General features: G+C 34.5%; 1 protein-coding gene across 3 annotated transcripts; it reads left to right on the top strand.

Moving 5' to 3' along the window:
* The first annotated feature begins 614 nt into the window (after positions 1-614).
* LOC111696489 (uncharacterized) lies at positions 615-21,897 on the top strand. 3 transcript variants are annotated; one of them, XM_023466098.1, is made up of 6 exons: positions 615-856; positions 3,666-3,739; positions 4,345-4,426; positions 4,948-5,056; positions 19,457-19,580; positions 19,816-21,897. In XM_023466098.1, exons 1-6 carry the CDS (start codon positions 853-855, stop codon positions 21,763-21,765), a joined length of 2,343 nt encoding a protein of 780 aa, XP_023321866.1. In that variant the 5' UTR covers positions 615-852; the 3' UTR covers positions 21,766-21,897. The 3 variants fall into 3 exon arrangements, with proteins under 3 accessions (XP_023321866.1, XP_023321864.1, XP_023321865.1); XM_023466096.1 differs by lacking the exons at positions 19,457-19,580; positions 19,816-21,897 and adding an exon at positions 11,650-14,467 and having other exon boundaries at positions 643-856; XM_023466097.1 differs by lacking the exons at positions 615-856; positions 3,666-3,739; positions 4,345-4,426; positions 19,457-19,580; positions 19,816-21,897 and adding exons at positions 6,035-6,091; positions 11,650-14,467 and having other exon boundaries at positions 5,037-5,056.
* Positions 21,898-22,017: the final 120 nt, after the last annotated feature.

Raw genomic sequence — 22,017 nt, 5'->3', positions numbered from 1 at the left:
TTTTACTATTTAAACTTAAAGTTTTTGCGCATTTTCTTTTTACTTTAGGCTTTTCAAAATTATTAATTTAAAAATTTTGTATGGTACACATTTCTTTCATTTTTACCATTTCTGTTTCTTAAAAAATGCATTAAAAATATCATCCTACATATTGCACAAGAATATTAATGGGGGGGGGGGGTTAAAGAGAAAGTGGTCCAAAATATAGTCCTTTCTTGCCTTTATAACCCTTTCCCCCTATTTTCTGCCCCTTGCTTCTATTTCTAAATAGAAATTATATTTCTTTGACTAGATAAATTAGGTCGGGCTGAAATTTGTAACAAATATCCCAAATTTCTGTCCTGAAATTATATTTGCGTTGAAATTTTACTACTTTCATTCAATGTGACTTTTTCTTTTCTCTTTCTATTGTTTCCTTATTTATACATATATTTAATCTCTGGTTTTTTAATAATGGATTTGCTCTTTTGCAATTCTTATTATTCCTTTTTTCTTCCATGTTTTCAAATCTACATCGATACATACAGTTCCTTCCTTTCTAAATATACCCAATTCCACATGATTCATTTGTTAGTGAGTAAAGAATTAAATGTTCACATTAAGCACATTCCGTGCGCGCTCCCCTCCCCCCACACACACATACAATATGACTATGTCTCTGTGCGTTACATTCTAGCAGTCGGCACTCAACCTTCTCTCCGTGTACAGTTTACACCTAGCGCTCCGTCCGGCGTCTACTCTAACCTAGACCCAGAGCTTTGAGCTCCCAATTATGTGATTAGTTGGTTGGTCCAGCCACAGCGACTAAAATGGTTCTTGGACTTTAAGAGATAAAATAACAGATGTTCTAAGATGGGTAAGACATTTAGTTAAGTAACATCATGATTTAGGACGCACAAGATCTTATATTTGTTTTGAAATATTTCTCAAAGCTTGAAAAAGAAATAGTACAGTTTTAAACATTGAGTTTATTAAAACACATTCGTAATGCATGAAATATTTGTTCACTTTTTAATAAATTTGTAGTTTTTCTATACAAAAAAAATGATAATTAATGCATGCTTTACAACTGTTACTTTGGTTCTAATTTTAAGTTTTAACTATTAATATTAACACAAATAATATTTAAACGAAAAAAAAATTGCGTGGATTTCACTGTTTCATTGGTTGATTAACAGTAATTTTTAATCGCTGCATTCATTAGTTCCGACCTTTCTGGGGACATATTGCGAACAAGTTGGTCCGATTGGCTCAGCAGTTTTGACGTTTATTACGCTTGATTTAAAAGCTCCCTAGCTCACTACTCACTAGTCTAAGCCCTTTTTTAAGGGGACCCCCCCCCCCAAAAAAAAAAAACACACACATGACAACCAAGCCAAATATTAATAACATTAGAACATCTTCTATTTATATGCTTTGCATTTTGTTTGTTTGTTTGTATCCGATAAACGTCAAAACGGCTGTTATTATTTTTGGGGCCTCACGGAAAGATTTATGAATTTTGAAAATCCACGAAAAAAATTGTAAATTCTCAAAAATTTGTATTATTGTTTTATCGAAGAGAAAATGCTAAAGATTAAAAGTTGAAGTTGAAAATGATATAAAAAATAATAGTCTAGTAGATCTTCTCGTTTATTTTAATATTGCTTTTTCAGCCATTTGGTTTAAACAATTTGTCCATTTCATTTCAATCGTCCCCATCATATTTGTGCTAACAATTGTTTGTGCACACTTCTTCGATATTTTTTCTCATAATCAAAAACTTTTTAAACACTATATCATTAATGCGAGAAAACGGAATAAAAATAAGATTCATTTTTTTCTCTAAAATTAACACAAAATTGCAGTACGCAAAAAAAATATATTAATTCTACTAAAATAAAATTTTAAAATTTGTGAATACTAATTTAATATTAGTTCAAAAGCGTCGATTAGTTAAAGAACAAACAAATATATTTCTTATTTTTCAAATCAACCATTTTTACCATTAAAATTAGATTTTTAATTTATCGTAATTTATCCCAATGAATACATTCCCACATCCAACCCTTCCCATTCCCTCCCCCCATCGTATCCCCCCTCTGTATCTCCATCTCATAATTTCCCAACCTTCTCATCCTTCTCATCCGTATAATCCTACTCATCATTTCCCATCCTTCCCATCCTTCTCATCATTTCCCATCCTTTCAATCATTTCCCAACCTTCTAATTCTTCTCATCATTTTCATCTTTCTCATAATTTCCCAACCTTCTCATCCTTCTCATCCGTATAATTCTACTCATCATTTCCCATCCTTCCCATCCTTCTCATCATTTCCCATCCTTCCCATCCTTCTCATCCTTCCTATCCTTCCCATCCATCCCATCCATCCCATCCTTCTCGTCATTCACATCCTTTTATAACATTATCTAAAACTTATATCTCCCCCCTCTATGTTTACCAAACTCTTCCTGTAAATTAACGTTTAACAAAATAAAGAATCTTCAAATCATTCTGTTCTGAACCTTATGCTGGTTAAATTGTCAACCACAGTTAAATATTTAAATTATCTTTATTATTGTCAAACTTTAAATTTTTTTGATAATTGCCTAGTATTCAGCATCTAGGTATAGACACATCTAATATTTAGTATCTCTGCAGTGAGAAATAGAAACTGTGGAATTGAAAGATGAAATCTAAGCAATTCTAAACTGAACTTGCAGATGTTATAAAGAAATTAGTGGAACTATTTAGTAAGTTAATAAGTCACTTTCTAATGATATGGATCTATTTACACTGCACGGTTGTTATATTTTATTTTTATTGAACTACAATTAATATCATATCTAACAGTAGTCGTCTTTTTCCACAGTTTTATGTTTCCCACTGTAGCATCTAACCAAATCTCAAGATAAAAAATTACATAAATTACATTAACCCTATTCCTGCTGGGGGGGGGGTCAATTTGACCCCCCCCCTGTAGTTTTTTTTACATAACTCAAAAAGTATTGGTCTGAGGCTGTTGAAATTTTCTGACTTTTCCTACATACCCAAAGCCTTCCCTTTAGGCCTAAAACCGGGCTTTAATACTAACTGCCTGAGTCCTCAGGCACACTGCCTGAATGACTGCTTTTTCCTGTAGCAAACTTAATCTTTGTTTTGACCCACTTCCACTTGTCAGATTTTGAAAAATTTAGCTTTTTGGATAGCCTTTGACATAAGGAAACGAATTGCACAAGTTTTGCGAAAAAAAAATTGCAAACATTTTGCAAACAACCTGTCAAAAGAAATTTGCACATTTTTAGTTTTTCTTGATTAAAAATCAGGTTATTTAAAATTTTGCAAAATTTTTTGCATATTTGAAATGGCATAGTCAAGGGCTTTTCAAAAATGTATAATTTTTCATTTTTTGGACAAATTTTTTTTTGCAAACATTTTTACTTTATAACTGGATTTTGCGATAAAAAATTCAATTTTTGCAAATTTGCAATTTTTTTTGCAGATTCTAAAAGTAGAGCACAAGAGCTTTCCAATGATGTTTCATTTGTCATATTTGGACATCAAACATGGGATTTAGAGGGGGGGGGGGCAAATTGACCCCCCCCCCCAGCATATCCTGGTTTTCAAGTACCCCAGCAGAGATAGGGTTAACAAACTATCTTAATTACATTTTTTTGTATTTCAGCTGACTACAGAATGACTACTTGTCTTTCTCTTCCTTCGCCAGCCTTTTCCTTTATTTTTTTATTAATAATTCAGGTACATGATTTTAAAAAAATATTTATCATTTATTTTTACATAATTTTCGTAAATCTAATTCTACTCAGTTCTTGTTAGAAAAAATAATTTTTGACAACTATGTTATTTTTATTATTATTTATTATTGTTATTTTTTATCATGTTAACAATGTAATTTTTGTAAATTATATGGAAATCTTAACCCATTAGTGACGAGACAAAAAATTTTTTCTGATCTTGCTGAAAAATACAGGGTTAACTCATTATAGTGTCCATAGAGTAGATCTAAAGTTTCAATTTTTTTCAATAAAGGGTTGTGGAGATACAGAGCCCGGCCAATTTTGTCCGGCTCGGACCAGGTCAAAATTGACCGCTCGGTCAATTTTGACCGTCTGCAACAGGAAACGGTCAATTTTGTCCGTCTCGGCTCGGACAAAATTGACCGGGCGGTCAAAATTGACCGACCTGTCACCTATTTGCAAAACTTGGCATATATGTAGGAAGGATCTGGAATAAAACGAGACAACATTTGGTTTAAAAATGAAGGCGCTAAAAATTAAAAACCTTACCCGGTCAAAATTGACCGTCCCGTCACGAATGGGTTAATAATTATTTTATCTTTTTAGTTAATTTCACCCAGTTGGGGGGACGATGGCGAGGTGGTTAGAACGCGGCGTCAACAGCCTGTGAATATGCCCCAGATTACAGGTTAGGATATATTCTACTACTTTTGCTTTTTTAGCTTTAAAGGGACTGTACGCATAATTTCAAGAGACCCTCCATGCAAGGATGATATTGACTTGTTTACACGTTTTTCGGATTAATAATTATGTTTATTATGCTTACAGCCCCTTTAAATTAAATTTTACCCGGAACCTTGTGTTTGTTTATCAAAAAGATTATAATATTTTCATTGATGGATTATAAATAATTTTTTTTCAAGATTATTTTGAGGCAAAATTTGTAACAAACTCTGATTTTCTTAAACCTATATTTTTTCACCTGATGGTGTAAACCTTTGATATTTCAAACTTAGGTTCTTTCATCTTACGGAATTCATAGTTTGAAATATCTAAGGTCTGCGGAATTGGGTTGAAAAGATATAGAAAGATTAGAAAATCATTGTTTGTGACAAAGATTCAATTCTTTTGATGTTCCTGGGTTTAATTATTTGGTAAATTTTTCCAATCCAAATATGTATTTTCATTAAAGAAAAAATAAATTTTCAGACTTGGATGTGACATGTGAAAAGTCTGGGATGACAGTAGACATTGAGTTCTCTGCTCCCTTCAATGGAGTTATTTTCTCCAAGGGTCATTTTACGAACCCTGCCTGCAGGTTAGGAAACAAACACGTTTTAAATAAATATACACAAGACTAAAAGACTAAAAAAGCAAATCTTTTTTTCGTAAAATTTTTTTTAGTTAAAACATTAAAACAGTTCTGACAATAGATATTTACACAAGACAAAAATGGACAATTTTAAACAAGACTAAAATTTAAAATTTTCTCCCTAAATGCAGTTTATCCCTATCATATTCCCTCTTACCTTTTTCTTCTGTTGTGCAGTATGCATTTTAACCCTACACCCCTTACCCTAAGCCCCCCCCCCCCCCCCTTGGTTTGGAATTTACTTCTTGGAATTTAAAAGCGTGTTGGAACGTGAAGAATGCGTCACATCTACTTACATTTAAATCTTTCACTTCCCATTCAGCCGTCTCTTTATATTTCGTTAAACTCTCTTCAGCCGTCGCTTTATCTTTAGTTAAACTCTCGTCAGTCGTCTCTTCATCCAACGTAAAACTCTTTTCAGCCGTATATTTATATTTCGTTAAATTACTTTTAGTCCTCTATTTATCAGTAAGCCTTTAGCAGTGTCTTTATATTTCATTAAACTCTCTTTAGCCGTCTCTTCATCTTTCAATTAACTCTCCTCAGCCGTCGTTTTTTTATTTGTTAAACTCTGTTCAGCCGTCTTTTTATCTTTCGTTAAACTCTCATTTGTTGAACTCTTTTCAGTTTTAGTTTATTTCAGTCTCTTTCGTTTAAATATAGGGGTTTAACACTCGTGCTCCTCTGGCATTTATCTATCTATCTATCTCGTTATCTTGTTCGTTAATGAGGCAGGAACATGGTTCTGGGTTGTGCCTAACATATTAAACATTGTGAGTTTATATTCATTTATTCATTTGTTCATTTCTTATCTTTTCTCTAATAAACCACATATCTTTCGTTTAAAGGCCCCATCTTTTTCCTTTTACCTCACTCCCTACTCCCCCCCCTCCTCCTCCCCCACTGTAATCCATTTAATTGTAGATCTTGAAGGTTGACTATTTAGTGAAGATTTCGGACCAAGAAAACCAGCGACAGATGGTATAAATACATTGGATTCGTAAACTTCGTAATTTTGATCAACCACCAAACAAAACATATTTCTCATTTTTTTAAAGATTATTTGTTACAAACTGTAATTTTAAATCCCCCCATCTTTATAACCTGATGATGTAACCTGAATCATTGACCAAATTATCTAAAAGAATTCATAGTAAAAAGAAATTATTTTCTGCGCTATTATTAATAATTGTTAAAAATTACGAACTATCGAATTTATGAAATTTACGAAAATTTAACTTTAGAAGGAGGTCACTGTAAAGTGTTATTATTGTAGTTCAGAACAATAATAAAATCTGGATAAACCTTGCTTAAATACAACAATATATACAGCGGAACCCACAAAACTCTGGAATACGAAGACAACTATATAAAGTTTAACGAACATGAAACAATTTTAAATTGCAATTTTACGTAATAAGTTATTTTTAAGGATGTCGTCTTATTATTCCATAGTTTTATGTAAGTCTTTATACTCTTGCAGAGAATTTTTAAAGTTTTTAAGAGCCTATATAAAGACCGTGTAAAATAATACTGGACAGTGATCTTTTTCAGTTTTCTTCTTTTTTCTCTGTTTACTTTTGTTTTACAATCTTTCTTTTTTCTCTTTTCCATTCTTCTTTTCCTCTGTCACAAATTGCATGTATGTAAATTATTAAAAATCAAAATTTAAAAGTTTGATTTTTAACTTTTAATTTTTGATTTTTGCATGAACTAAACCTTAAAGTTATAAATAGAAAACAATCGAAATTCGTAAAATTTTCTCTCAAACATTTTTTTAACAGCCAGATCTTGAAAACTTTCAGAAGTAGCATAATGTTAAAATTAAAATTTTTGTAAAACCCGAAAGACCGTTATACCCCTGAATTTTTTCACTCCTGGCTGTAAAAGTGCGTGAATGTAAATTTGTGTAAAAAATGCAAAAACTCTATTCCTATTTTTAAACAAGACTCTCTTCAAGATATTTTAAACAAATTAAACTGCTCGTTAGTAAAACGCATACTTTAAACACACATTGGGAAGGACACATGGGGTAGTAAATGGATGGGGGGGGGGGGTTAAAGACGTAGAAACATTGAAAAGTTGAAGATAAATGATTTTTATGCATTCAAGTTCATTGCATCTTTTGATGCATAATTCGTGTCTTGGTATTTTTAGAGGATTATCGCCAGATTTTTGCGGATTACAAGGCGTTAATTGACTTTGCGTATTGTGAAGATTATCCTTGCTCTGTAGTTACTACGTAGGTTCAACCGAGTTAATTCTAAAAAGATTGGATTAAAAATATTTCTATAAATTTCATATAAAAACATATAAACATTATACTCTACACAATGGTAAATGACTTGTAGAAAATAATTTAATAAATAAATTTCTTAGTTCATCTAAAACCGGTCTCACGATCTACATTGTATTGATATCCTTGCTCTTAGGGGTCACCATGTGACTGAAATTTAAGATGATTGTTTAAATCCGCCCCATGAAGTGTAAACTGTACACCGCCATTTTGTTTTGTTGTTACAGCTGTTTCAGAGGAGATTACCCGCCATATTTATTCTATTAATTAAATCTAAAGATGCACATTGCACAAATCACATTTTACAGCGTCGTTCATAGTTATTTTTATTTCCATCTCATTGAATTATATTTGGAAGTTAAAGAAAGATGAATTTAATTTTCAATTCTTTTGTCTTTTTGTGCACACATTCTTGCACCTTGCATCTTGCAACTTTTGCATTCTTGTGAACGTCGGTAAAGTGCATATTTGTCAAAACTGTTTGGGCGGAATTCCCTACAAATATTTTAGTGCACACAGTAAAAGGTTGTTGACTAGATTTTTTTCCTAATTTGGTCATTTTGATTATAAGCCTAAATATTTATGTCTAACTGAGAAGTACTTTGTCTTCTATATACATATACTTTGCTTGTCTGTCCGTTTGTTTGTTTGTTTCACGTGACCTCAAGGCCCATGGGGCCAGGGGAGGTTTATGGATGTTAAAAATTTCAAAAATTAGCCTCCAACAAATTTTGGTTTTTATTAAATTTTATAAAATTTCATTAAATCCACGAAATTTATTATAAAATCCGGGAAATTTTGAAATAGAAAATGAAAGCCTAGGAGCCTATATTTCCATTAAATATGCTTTACTCTGAGTATTTGTATTCCGTGTATGAATATGTCTAATTGAGTGTATGTCTGTAATCTTCATATTTTAAGTAGTTTTCTAAACATCAAATAATCGTTTAAACAACCTGGTCTGATCAGAAAGTTTAAGAATTTGAAACATTTTGTCAAATTTTTTTTTGTGAATCTACCAATTCAAATAAAAAATGGCAGCCTGAAAAACAACATTTAACTACAAGACTATTCTATGCGTTTATGAGAATATGGATCACATGCCTGAATCTTTTGAAATGATTTATTTTAGAGTTGTTTCTGGACATATCATAAATAGAATCACAGTTTGCGCATTGTATTCTGGGTTCAGGGGCGAAAACAGCATTTTGTCCAGGGGGGGAGCTTTAAAAAATGTCTTGTGAGGAAAACTCCCTAAATAGATTTCAGTGGTTGAGAGAGGGGGGGAGTCCCAATAGCCCCCCACCCACCCTTCTGTATACGTCTCTTTCTTTGTTGTTATCAGTACACGTTGTTTAATGTCTGACCAAAAGTGTGCTTAGAATACAAAGAGTTTTGTTCTAAATCAAAAGACCTTTTGATAAATTTTGCCTGTAACATTTTTATGATTTTTTAATTGATAATAATTTTGAAATAAATTTGTCAAATTTTGAGCTTACATTTTTTAGTTTTTCAACTTTATTGCATTCTTTTGACTTTGTTGTATGGTTAATCTAGGTTTGAAATGTTTCTGCCAAGGTTTGAGAAATAAAACCTTGATCTAAATTTGTCTGAGTCTGATTTGAGTTTGCATAATGTTTTTGTTGTTTAGCTGTCCAATTGGTTGTCTGTTATCTGATTGTCTGATAGTCTACTTGTCTGGTTGTCTAGTTGTCCAATTAATTATCTGGTTGTCTGATTGTCTAGTTGTCAAATTGTCTAATTGTCTAGTTTTCTAATTGTTTAGTTGTATAATTGTCTAGTTGTCTAATTGTATATTTGTCTAACTGTCTAATTTTCTAATTGTCTAGTTGTCAAATTTTCTAGCTGCCTATTTGTCTAGTTGTCTAATTGTCTAGTTGTCTATTTGTCTAGTTGTCTATTTTTCTAGTTGTCTATTTGTCTAGTTGTCTAGTTGTCTAATTGTCTAATTTTCTAATTGTCTAGTTGTCTAATTGCCTAGTTGTCTAATTGTCTAGCTGTCTAATTGTCTAGTTGTCTAGTTGTCTAGCTGTCTAATTGTCTAGTTGTATAGTTGTCTAATTGTCTAATTTTCTAATTGTCTAGTTGTCTAATTGTCTAGCTGTCTAAATGTCTAGTTGTCCAATTGTCTGGTTGTCTAATTGTCTAGTTATCTAATTGTCTGATTGTCTAGTTGTCCAAATTGCTGTCTGGTTGTCAGTATAGAGTGTTTGGCCGGCTAGGAATAGAAATGAAGGATTTCGTTTGTATTATTAGACTGCCAACTAAACCAGGTGTTGTGGGCGAAGCCTGAGATTGATGGGTGGTTGTGGGGGTATGAGGGGGGGGGGTCGGTGCTTTATACGCTTACAAAAAGACGATTATAAAAATAACAATTAAAATATTCTTATAATTCTTTAAAATATAAAAGTAATCAAAATGTTAATTATTGCAGGATGTATATTGTTCAGGTTGTCTCTATTGCATTGATCAATGTTCATGTTGTCTCTTTGTTCATTGTAATGTTTATGTTGGTCTTTATGTTTATTGTTCAATGTAGTAATGGTGGTCTTTATGTCCATTGTTCAATGTTCATGTTGGTCTTTATGTCCATTGTTATATGTTCATGTTGGTCTTTATAGTTCGTTGTTCAGTGTTCATGTTGGTTTTTAGTCTATTGTTCAATGTTCATGTTGGTCTTTATGTTTATCGTTCAATGTTCATGTTGGTCTTTATGTTTATTTTTAAATGCTCTGTTGGTCTTTACACATATGTTCATTGTTCAATGTTTCAAGGCTCGTCTTTATTTGTATTGTTCAATGTTCATGTTGGTCTTTATGTCCATTGTTCAATGTAGTAATGGATGTCTTTTTGTCCATTGTTCGATGTTTATGTTGGTTTTTATGTTTGTTGTTCAAGGTTTATGTTGGTCTTTATGTTAATTGTTCAAAGTTTATGTTGGTCTTTATGTCCATTGTTCAATGTTCATGTTGGTCTGTATGTCCATTGTTTAATGTTATGTTGGTTTTTATAGCTCGTTGTTCAATGTTCATGTTGGTTCTCATGTCTTTTTTTTCAAGGTTCATGTTGGTCTTTATGTCCATTTTTCAATGTTCATGTTGGTCTTTATGTCCATTTTTCAATGTTCATGTTGGTCTTTATGTCCATTGTTCAATGTTCATGTTGGCCTTTATGTCCATTGTTCAATGTTCATGCTGGATTTTATGTGCTCATCGTTCATTTTTGTCTTTTATTGTTCAAAGTTCATGTCCTCTATGACAAAAATAATCAATTTTTAAAACAAAATTCTTGATTATCTTATTTATCTCAATGATTTAAGTCCTATTACAGGGTGAACCAAAAAAAACAGGGATTAGGATTTTTCAGCCCTTTTAATCCTTTAAACTACTTAAAAATGTGCGATAGTAAATGGTTTTCAATTCTAGAAAGGTTCGTTTAAGTAAGTCGTTTTTATCCAATCCTTGATCTGTTTGGTGAAAAACTATGGCGAATATTCGAAAAGCTCTCCGTTAAAATCAGTAAACCAATATTGTTTAAGAAACAAAAAATATATTTACATATATCTGATATTTATATATCAGGAGATATTCTTCTGGGCTTTCTCAAATCCAAGGTGTAAAAATATTCCTGAAACCCAGAACTCAAACCCTTTTTAAATGGAGAAGGCTTTTGGAATGTAAGATATTTTCCGACATTTATGATTAAGGAATATTCCTCTTGGTCCCTGAACATATTAAAGGGACTGTAAGCGGAATATTAAGTGACCCTCCCTGAAAAAATGTCTGATTTACAAGTGTGCCATTGAATCTTTAATCTGATCAAAATGTGGAAGATAACTGATAACTTCTACATTGCTTCTCATAAGCAAGAAATGCTCAAGTTACGTTCGCAGAGAAATTATAATAATCAATTTTAAGAAACAAAAACATGGATCATCTTAATATTATTAAATAATTGATTAAAAATGTTCTTAAAATAAAACAATAAAGCAACACAAGGTGGAAACCTTGAAGGTCAGGGTTTTCTCACCATATGCTTGTAATATGCTAGATGCTGGAGGGGGGGGATATGCTTATAACACTAACACCAGTATTCTCCAAGATTGGGCAAAAACATACTCTGAAAGATCCGCTCAGATGATCTGAATTTATGCAAAAACTTAAATGCCCTTTTTCAGAGACTTAAAGAATTCTATTCAAAGTTCTGAGCTTAAAATCTTTAGATATATGAACGCTGGCCAGAGTATAACTAAGTCAAGGTTTGAAATTCCAATGGCGGACTGCGGCACTTCTATATTTGAGGAGGAGGCAAGCAATGCCGTAGACAAGTCCGAGACTAAGACCGGGTTCTCCAACATTATCATCATCCAGATGGATGAGGAGGTTCAAGAGATTTGGGACTCTGCCCGCAAGATCAACTGTGAGTGGGTTAGCCTAATCAAAAAGCATGTTGAGTTCCAACCCTTTGAGGTGCAAATGCTTGACTTTAAGGAGGTTAAATTCCAGGGAGATTCAGTAGAATGCTTTATGGATCTCCAGGCGGGAAAATATCCAGAGTCGGCGGATATCACTGAAGCGGTGAAAATCGGTGAACCATTATCCCTCCTGGTGTATGCTCAAGACGACGAAGGAATGTATGATATTCATGTCAAGGAGTGCTTTGCATATTCTAGCGATAAATATGATTCCAATGAGACAGTAAAACTGCAGCTGACTGACGAGCGCGGGTGTGTCATGAAGAATAAACTCCTTGATGGGTTCTTTACTGCAAGAGAGCCCACAGAGAATGGCGGGAGCAAGATTGTTGCATACGGATATTTGTCCGCTTTCAAGTTTCCTGATGTGTTTGATGTATTTACTACTTGTGAGGTCGAGATTTGTAAAGGCGGATGTAATAATAAATGTGAGGTTCAGTCCAAAAATAATCTAATCCTTCCATCTGTTCCAATAGCATCATCAACAACAACACCAACAACAGCTCCTTTTAGAGAAGGCGTTGAACTATTTGGGGGTCCAATATCTTGTGATGAGCCAGATACTGCCAGAATTGACCCAAGATGCCGGCAACCAAAGAGTCTTGAAGAGGATTTGGACTGTGGGAATGATCCCTTCAATGATAAGTGTCCTCCAGACTGTCTCAGATTTACGGAAGATACTCGTTGTCTCCCAGACTGCGACTTGGATCCGTTCAATCCTAAATGTCCAGCGGATTGTCTAAAATACTCTGGACAGGACCCAAGGTGTCCTGTGGATTGTAACAAGGATCCTATGAATCCTAAATGTCCCCCAGACTGTAAAATATTTAGAGGAAAAGATGAACGCTGTCCTTGCAGTGCTAATCCCATCCATCCTAACTGCACCCCCGACTGTGCAAATTTTGGAGACAAAGACCCCCGCTGTCCTCCTGACTGCAGTAGAACTCCATTCCATCCCCGGTGTCCCGCCAACTGTTCATTTTTTGCTGGTCAGGATCCACGCTGCCCCTGCTCGGAGAATCCCCTCAGTAAAAACTGTCCCCCTGACTGCACTAGATTTGAAACCACAGATCCTCGTTGCAAACCAGACTGTGATCTTGAACCCTTCCACCCCTGGTGCCCTGAAGACTGTGACAGGTACACAGGTTCAGATCCCCGTTGCCCCTGTAAGAAGAACCCCCTGCACGCTGACTGTCCCCCTGTCTGCACCCAAAACACTGAGGACCCCAGGTGTCCTCCTGATTGTGACAGAGACCCCTTCAACGTGAGGTGTCCTGCTGATTGTACAAGAAATGTGGGGAAGGACCCAAGATGTCCCTGCTCTCAATTTCCTCTCCACCCCTCCTGCCCCCCAGACTGTCAGAAGTTTAGAGACAAGGATCCCCGCTGCCCCCCTGACTGCAATGCAAATCCGTATCATGATAAATGCGAACCTAACTGCGAGCTTTACACTGGGAAAGATCCAAGATGCCCGTGTGCAAAAATCCCTCTACATGCTAATTGTCCTGAAAATTGCAAACTGTTTACGGGACAGGACCCTAGGTGTCCCTGCTCCAAAGACCCAACACATGTCAACTGTCCTCCTGATTGCAGACAATTTAAGGACAAAGACCCAAGATGTAAAAACTTTTGTGTCGAAAATCCAACTGATCCCAGTTGTGAGGGAGTAGAACTTTTTGGCCAACCGCTTTCTGTCACTTCAACAACAATAACAACAACTGTTGTAACAACTTTATCAACAGCCAAACCAACAACAACTACAAAAGTGCCTAGAACCACTGCACAAACTCCCAGAGCTGGTCGTCAAAATGTACAGGAGCATCATGGACATCATGAAGATCATCATCATCATCATGGGGATATCCGCAATCACCCATTCCATAGCTTCCACTACGACCCTGGAGATGGTCGAAGGGGTCGTGGAAAGCGTCTTGGCAGAAGTATTAGTTTTGAGGCTGAACCAATCTCAGGTCGTGCCAGGTTGGCCCGGCATATCAAGGTGGTTTCACCTGATTCTGGCGTTCCTCAAGGTTCAAAGTTTGGACCCAGCTCTCTGGACTTTGACAGCAAAGACTCCGGACTCGTATGTTTGACCCAAGGGTCCTTCCTATCTGGAATCATAGTTCTCCTAGTTCTCCTAGTCATTGTTTTATCTGTTCTTATTTTCTACTGTATCCGAGAGCGGAGAAGAGAAGCATTGGATAAAAATTCAGTCATGTCAAATATGTATGAACTGCGAACCTAGACTGAAAGTAGCAAATTTTGCATAATGATAAGCTTTGTTAAGTTTTCCCCCTCTAAGCTGTTCCCCCTTTGTTCTTGTTTGTTTTTAAACCCCCCGGTGTTGTATTAGAATTAACTGTGATAGAGTTTTCCGAATTGAAATGCCATAAAAAGTGCCATAAACGTACCATTTGCAAATGCGCCATTCTAAGAATGCAATTTTATTTATTTTTAGCTGCCATAAATGGCTATTGTGTGTTGATATTTACAGCGTTTGTATTGAATTTAATACATATTTATTATTACCTATTTATGAAAAATATATTAAACAATTTTTACTTTATTTCTGCTCAAAACAAACAACTTTTATACTTTATGTTATACTGCTGATATTCTGCCAAAACAATAGAAAAAATTTTACTGAAAAAATGTTTTCTGCAAGTGCAGTGGACACAACTTTAGAAAAAAACTTTGAAGTTTGATGATTTTAAATTTTGTACTAGCTTGGGATTTCAGAGTTGCCAAGTTTGTTCATAGTTTCTCCCGCCATTTACCCGCGCTTGGTCTTAAATTACGATTTTACTTATTTAATTTACTCAAAATCTATAGACAAAGTTAAGAACATTCCCATGGTTTTCCCGAGTTCCCCAATCATAATTTGAGGCGATTCAATTAAGGGTTTCATGAGTTATGATCGGACGTATAAACAAACAATGAAACAGAGAAAACTACTTTATATTTCTTGTTTCTAGGTATAAATTTTAATTGTTTTACTAATTGTCAACTACCGATCTTAATTTTTAAATGAATATTATTATTATTTTTTTTATTTTTCTTATTTGTCTTTTCTTTCAACAAATTCCTCTAGATGATCATATTTTGCTTATTCAGTTTTAATCAACCTTTTTACGAGTTAGATATCCATTCATCTATCAGTCATACGTATATCCATATCAATCAGTAAACTATCTTTTATTTTATCACTATTAGTCATAATTTCATGAATATATCCATTAACAAGTTCTCTTATATCTGATATATATATAAATATCAGTCATATATATATATTTATATATATATCAGTCATATATATATATATCAGTCATATATATATCCAAATATTCTTATCAACAATATATCCCTCTATCAATTATATATACCACTATCAGTTATCTATCCCTCTATCAGTCATCTTTCCCTCTATCAGCCACCTATCAATATATTTATCTGTCATCTGTGTACGGTCTGCTAGGTTGATCAGCTCTATATTTACCAACATCTGTCTATATAATCAAGATTAGATTGACATTGATCATGACATTGAAATCTTATGTCATGAACCAACATCATTCTTATGTTATCTTCAACCCACCCCCCACCCCACTCCCAGGTTCCAATAATTATATAAAGTTGATATAAAATTGATAAGAATGTTATTCAAGAAAAAAATCTGTTTCAAGCGAACCCCTATTTAATTATTGGTAAACTCCATTCTCAATATTATCAAATAAACATTTAACATAGCAATAATAATGAAACCGTCCTCTTTTTTCTGACCATTTCTAGCTGGGTTTCTCTAGAAAGGCGAAAGATATAACGTAATATACAGAATTCAAAGCTATTTAGGACGGGAAACTTTACAAAAAGATACATGAATTCAACGCTATTTAGGACGGGAAACTTTACAAAAAGATACATGAATTCAACGCTATTTAGGACGGGAAACTTTACAAAAAGATACATGAATTCAACGCTATTTAGGACGGGAAACTTTACAAAAAGATACATGAATTGCATCAATTACATGCAACATGGCGTGAGACAATCTCCCTGTATCAGATCTCATAATTATATCTAACAATTTAAAAATTATGATTAGGTTTTATCTTCTTGTTTATGTCACAAGCTTATCCTTGGTTTCAGGTTTCTTCATGTCAATTTGTTCCACCTTAACACCTTAACTAATATCGTAAATCCAAGTGGCAATCTAATTGAAATGTTCCAGGCATGATGCACAACGGTACCCTTTAACCCTTAATCTGAGGAAATAGAGGAAGATATCCTCGTTTTTCTTCCTTACATCGTATTAAATTGTGAAACTTGGAGGGTTACCTACAACGGATGAGACTTCAGAGACGACTGTACAGAATTTATATTGTCTGATTCCTTATATTCTTGATTCCCTGCAACTATTAACTTGTTTATTTCCTTGCTAAATCATTTGATAAGCTAAAATTTTTTTATACCGATTTTGATGGTGATTATATCGTTAGAACTGACGAGGGTCAACCCAGACCGAATTATATTTTCAATAAATGTGAAACTAACCTCTACTTTTTTACACTGCAAAGGTTTGGTCCATCACCATCACCGAATTTTTAATGATAAGCTATTAAAAACCAAAATTCAAGGCAAAGACTTGAATTAACCCTTGGATCTTCATAATTTAAGAGTTGTATGTCGTCTTTTTTTCAATTTTTAGAAAGAAAAACAAGAAACATCTTTGTAACTTTTTAAGGGTACCATTGTTAATCACGTTAACTCTTTAAAGTGAGGATCACTTGAAATCTCGTGAACAGACCCTTTAGATCAGCTAATAAAACTACATAAGTTTATCAAATCCATGATATTTGTCTATTAAACAAATATTTTTGTTAAAGAAAATATATTTCTCCTTGGTTTATAACTAAGTTCACACGTCATATTCTGCACTCTGCAGTTGGTTATTATATAAATCTTGGGAAGGTTAAATCATGACTTCTTTGATGAATCTAATAAAAAAATCATTGAAGAATCTCTCACGTTTTAAATATTTATGTTGTGTAGATAAATTACATCTTCTCCTGACTTTTTTTTCAATTTTGTGTGTTCAATGTTCAGTGTTCGTTTTGACTAAAACGTTGGTGGATTTTGTGGAAAAGAAGTTTGCGGATATAATCTGATTTAGAAAAATATTGCGGTTGACAAAATTAACCGAAAATAGATAACGAACTCTAGTTGTGTGGGAAATTGCAGATCTGGACATTAGATGTAATTAATGATTGTATCAAGCTGTATGAAAAAGTTTTCTATTGTATAAATGTTTCGTTCATTGTGAATGGAATGTTGGAAGTTTGGAAGTTTGGAAGGTTGGAATGTTGGAAGATTGGAAGGTTGGAAAATTGGAAGGTTGGAAGATTGGAAGGTTGGAATGTTGAAAGGTTGGAAGGTTGGAAGGTTGGAAGGGTGGAAGGTTGGAAGGTTAAGAGATTGGAAGGGTGGAAGGGTGGAAGGGTGGAAGGGTGGAAGGTTGGAAGTTGAAATCTTAAAATGTTGGAAGGTTGGAAGGTTGGAAGGTTGAAGGTTGGAGGGTTAGAAGGGTGGAAGGGTGGAAGGTTGGAAGGTTGGAATCTTAAAATGTTGGAAGGTAGGAAGGGAGGAAGGGTGGAAGGTTGGAAGGTTGGAATCTTAAAATGTTGGAAGGTTGGAAGGGAGGAAGGGTGGAAGGGTGGAAGGTTGGAAGGTTGGAAGATTGGAATGTTGGAAGATTAGAAGGTTGGTAGTTTGGAAGGTTGGAAGGTTGGAAGGTTGGAAGGTTGGAAGGTTGGAAGGTTGGAAGGTTGGAAGGTTGGAAGGTTGAAATCTTGGAAAGGTTGGTAGTTTGGAAGGCTGCAATTCTAAAGGTAAGGAAAAAACTTCAAGTTAATTTGAATAAGATGATGATGATTTAAAGAACGACATTAGTTAACACACTGCAGTAATGTGTATAGACAGGAACCAGCTACAACCAATGGGTTACACGCTTTCAGGCCAATTGAAGCTTGGAATGCAAGGCTACGCATTCCTATGCAAAACTGTTTGTCTAGCATAATGTGCGTTTGTTCAAAATAATTATTTTTATTTTTATTTTTAATATTAAAAACAAGATTTAAAGACTTTTTAAATGTCAAGGTGTATAATTGATTCAATGATCGATCATGAACAATGCTTTTAAACAGATATATATATATATCTAGAATTATATACACTATCTATATATATGACTAACTATGTTGTCTGCCCTCTATGCCTCCTAGGTGGCAAGGTATGCATGTAGACCATATTAAGGTATGCAAATAAGATCTATTTATCTATCTATCTATATATCTAGTCTATCCATTAATCTATCAATTCATCCCCATTTCTTTCGATCTTTCTACTTGTCTTTCTGTTCATCTCTATGTATATGTATATGTATAATCTATATGAACACGGTATGAATCTATCGATGTATGTATCTATCTGTATATAGACATAAGCACTATTTAGCATCTATGTATAATGTGTATCTACATTCTATCTAGCTGAATACTATTTTCTGATTTATCTATCTGTTTATGTAATAATATGCTATAGCGAAAACAATTTCAGTTGAGTTTCTAATCCTCATATCTTTGAATCCTGATGGGGTAAACCTTTTATGTTTGAAATTTAGAATATTTAATCTAACAGAATTCAAAGTTTAATATATATCAAAGGTCTATCTCATTGAAACGATATTGAGATTAGACCATCAATGTTTTCAGTAAGCCTTTAGGTTACAAAAGTATGACAACCCAAAAGCATATATTTTATTTTTTCATTCTTTCATGAAAAAGATAAACCTGCCCCTATATGTAGACCTGTGGCACGTGCATTATTAGTAGTAAAATGTAAAGTTTTGGCCTACTTAGACCTTGGGGCCTGAGTTTACGGCCTGTATAAAGTTAAAAAGAAGTATATGCGCACAACGCTTTATATATATCTTAATTATAAACTAAGGAATGTGCATTGTGCATTGTAGAGAGTATAGAAGGGGGGGGGGTGCAGCTATAGATAAAATCTATCGCATTTTCTATTTAATTTAATAAAAATGCATGTTAAAGATTGTAACTGAACATGGGTTCCTTTTGCACATTATTATACATATTTCTAATTTTATTTAAAATTTGTTTGAATACTTTTTAATTAAACTTTGTTCTTACCCTTAGAAATTACAGCTTTTTTTAAATAATAATTAGAATTCTATTTTCTTATCTTTAAGCATGCTACAGTGGAATAGGAAGACGACTTTATAGCAATACTTTAGTGTATTTGATTTTGTTACAAAGTAAATAGTTTTACTAGACACTTTTTAAATCACTAATTTAGTGATATGGGTCTGTTTACACTGCACAATTGCTGTTTTCCATGCTCATAAGTTGAGTCTAAAAATCGTCTTCATATTTTAAAGTTTTCTGGTCATAGTTGTAACAAAGTACATTTTAGGTTTTTTTGTTTCAAATGTTTTCTTTAATATTCTTGAATATTGATTAATGCTGGTTGGTTTGTCCAGGTATATAAAGCAGCAGAGTGGTTTGAGGGAACTAAAGATAAGTGTACCCCTGTCCAGCTGTGGAACCCAGACTGTGGAGTCCAGCAGTGATCGTCTTATGATTGAGAACACACTCATCATACAGGTACTGATCAATTCGAATTTAAATTGATTTCTTGCTTATCAGAAAAAAGGAGAAGTTACCAGAATGAAACACTTTTGGAGTAAGAAAAACAACATTATCTTCAATATTTTTTTTCAGATGAAGGTTTCAAGGGTACAATGTATATCCATCATTGAAATCTTTGCATCAATGCTCACTTAAAATTACGCTTACAGTCACAGTACCCTTCATTCATTTGTTTTTACTTTTACTTCAGGTTGACCCAATGGTTCAAGACACCTGGGACTCTGCTCGAAAGATTACCTGTGATTGGCAATCTAAGCTTGAGAAAATGGTGACCTTCGCACCCTTTGGGGTAGCGGATATACTCCAGGTGGCAGAGGTGAAGTTTGCCGGGTCCGGTGATAATGTAAGGACCCGCATGGAGATTCAATTTGGACGTGGACCCTTTGCCCCTCCCCTTGAGGGGTTGACCAAGATTGGAGATGAGTTGACTGTTGTGGTTTACGCTGAAGACGGTGGTGCCGGGTATGACATGATGGTGAAGAATTGTTATGCTTATGACAGCATTAATTTTAAAAGAGCTAATAAGATTAGACTTCTGAATGATCATGGTTGCTTGTACAGACCACATCAGATGGAATACTTTCAAAGGACATTTGACACTCGGAATTCTGGAGCGGATATTGTAGCTTTTGCCAGGATGAATGCTTTTAAGTTTCCGGACAAAATGGATGTTTTCCTCTCATGTGAGTTGGAGCTATGCAAAGGTGGGTGTGATACTCACTGTGAGATGGATGACTATCCAATTGATATAATTGAAAGACTAGATAATACGCCCAGTTCAAGACAACTCCCAGAAACTGAGGCGGTTCCTGCCACAACATTCAGGAGCCAGCCAGAACTCAAGAAAATTCTGAAGGGAGTCAAGAGGCGAAGAAAGCCGAAGGATTTCAGTGTGCAGAAAATGGTTGATGATGCTCGTGACCTCCTTGATGCTCCCGGTACACTCAGTCCGGAACTTCTCCAGCTATTGGAGGATATCGGTGCATCAGAGGCGGATGGTGATCCCACCGCTCTTCCACAAAGAACTGAGCGCCCCATTGAAGCAACATCCCCCTTATCTCCAAGTGTAAGTCTAGACAGTAACAAGATGAGCTTTAGCACAATATTTGCTGGCACTCACACTGTGTCAGACACCATGCCAGCAACAATTATAAACAATGATGAGCGTTTTAAACCATCTCAGCTTCTTAGTGCATCAATTGATCAAACCTCTCCGCTTTCAGACAGCATATCTTCGTTTAGTAAGGGAGCATCAGGATCAAATGTTTTTCCGCCCAGAGTAAATTTGGAAAACTTATCATCAAAGCTTACAAGCTCCTTAAAAGAACAGGAACAAACTCTTAGTGGGCCATTCTTTTCAATTCCAACTTCAAACAGTGGTTCTTCCCAAATAATCCATTTCCCTGCAGATAACAATATTAATAATGGGAACAATAATTTTAACAACCAAATCAACAGTATTAGTGACAACATTGATGCTATTGATTTCAATATCAACACTCTTCAGCAACAACTGCAGTCAGAAGGACGTTCTGATAGTGCACAGCAGTCCAATGTTATTGAGGGAGGATTCAAGCCACTACAATCAACTTCACCAAATCTACAATCTACTTCTCTTATCTTCACTTCTCCCCGTTCGGTTGAGCTCCTACAACAGAAATTATCTGAAAACCCGAATGTTCCCAAGAAAGTGCTTCTCAAGATAGTAGATGAATCCTCAGACCCCAGGCTTTCCAGAAACATTATTTCCCGACCCAGATTTGGCTCCAGAATTTCAAGAAGCCAAGGCTTTCAATTATTCCAAGGAGCAAGAAAGCGAAGAAACGCATTGGAGATTGAAAATGTCTTCTCGAAGGAGACTGTCAATGTGGTCAAAGGGTTCCAAGTTGTCAGTGCGTCTGATCTTGCCTTCAATGCTGACCAGCAGCAAGGTCAATCAAAGCAATCGGAATCCTTGGATTTTGAATCTGAAATTTGCTTTACAGAAACTTCATTCTATTCCGGGCTCTTGGTTCTCTGTTCCTTAATCCTGCTCTCTGGAATTGTCTCTGTTTGCTCCATTAAAAAAGTGCGAAAATATCAAAATGACCGAAGCAAAAAGTTTTTTTTTGGTTCAACAGTCTTAGATTCATATCAGTAGTAAATATTTTAGATGATATAGTGTAGAGGATAAAAATCTCCGAAAGAAGATTATACAATTTCGAGGATTTTAGTCCTCTTCAATAGCATATATATTAAGCTTTTAGTTGAGAATATTTTTACTATCTAATGTATATTAAAACTTTGTAAATAAATTAATTAATATAGTAAAATTTTAAGATTGTCAAAAAAAATGTATTCAGAAGAAGAAGCTCAAAAGGGGAAAAGCTTTGTTGTAAAAGGATTCTAAGCG

Source organism: Eurytemora carolleeae, unplaced genomic scaffold (assembly GCF_000591075.1).
Source record: "Eurytemora carolleeae unplaced genomic scaffold, Eaff_2.0 scaffold199, whole genome shotgun sequence".
Lineage (NCBI taxonomy): Eukaryota > Metazoa > Arthropoda > Copepoda > Calanoida > Temoridae > Eurytemora > Eurytemora carolleeae.
The sequence above is the reverse complement of the archived record's forward strand: the minus strand, read 5'-3'. Positions and strand labels throughout refer to the sequence as shown.

What these genes read in the sequence shown, in the direction of transcription:
- LOC111696489 (XM_023466096.1), top strand. An exon ending in TTTTTTTATTAATAATTCAG is followed by an intron (nt 3,740 to 4,344) that starts GTACATGATTTT and finishes TTATCTTTTTAG; the next exon opens with TTAATTTCACCCAGTTGGGG. An exon ending in TTTACGAACCCTGCCTGCAG is followed by an intron (nt 5,057 to 11,649) that starts GTTAGGAAACAA and finishes TAAAATCTTTAG; the next exon opens with ATATATGAACGCTGGCCAGA.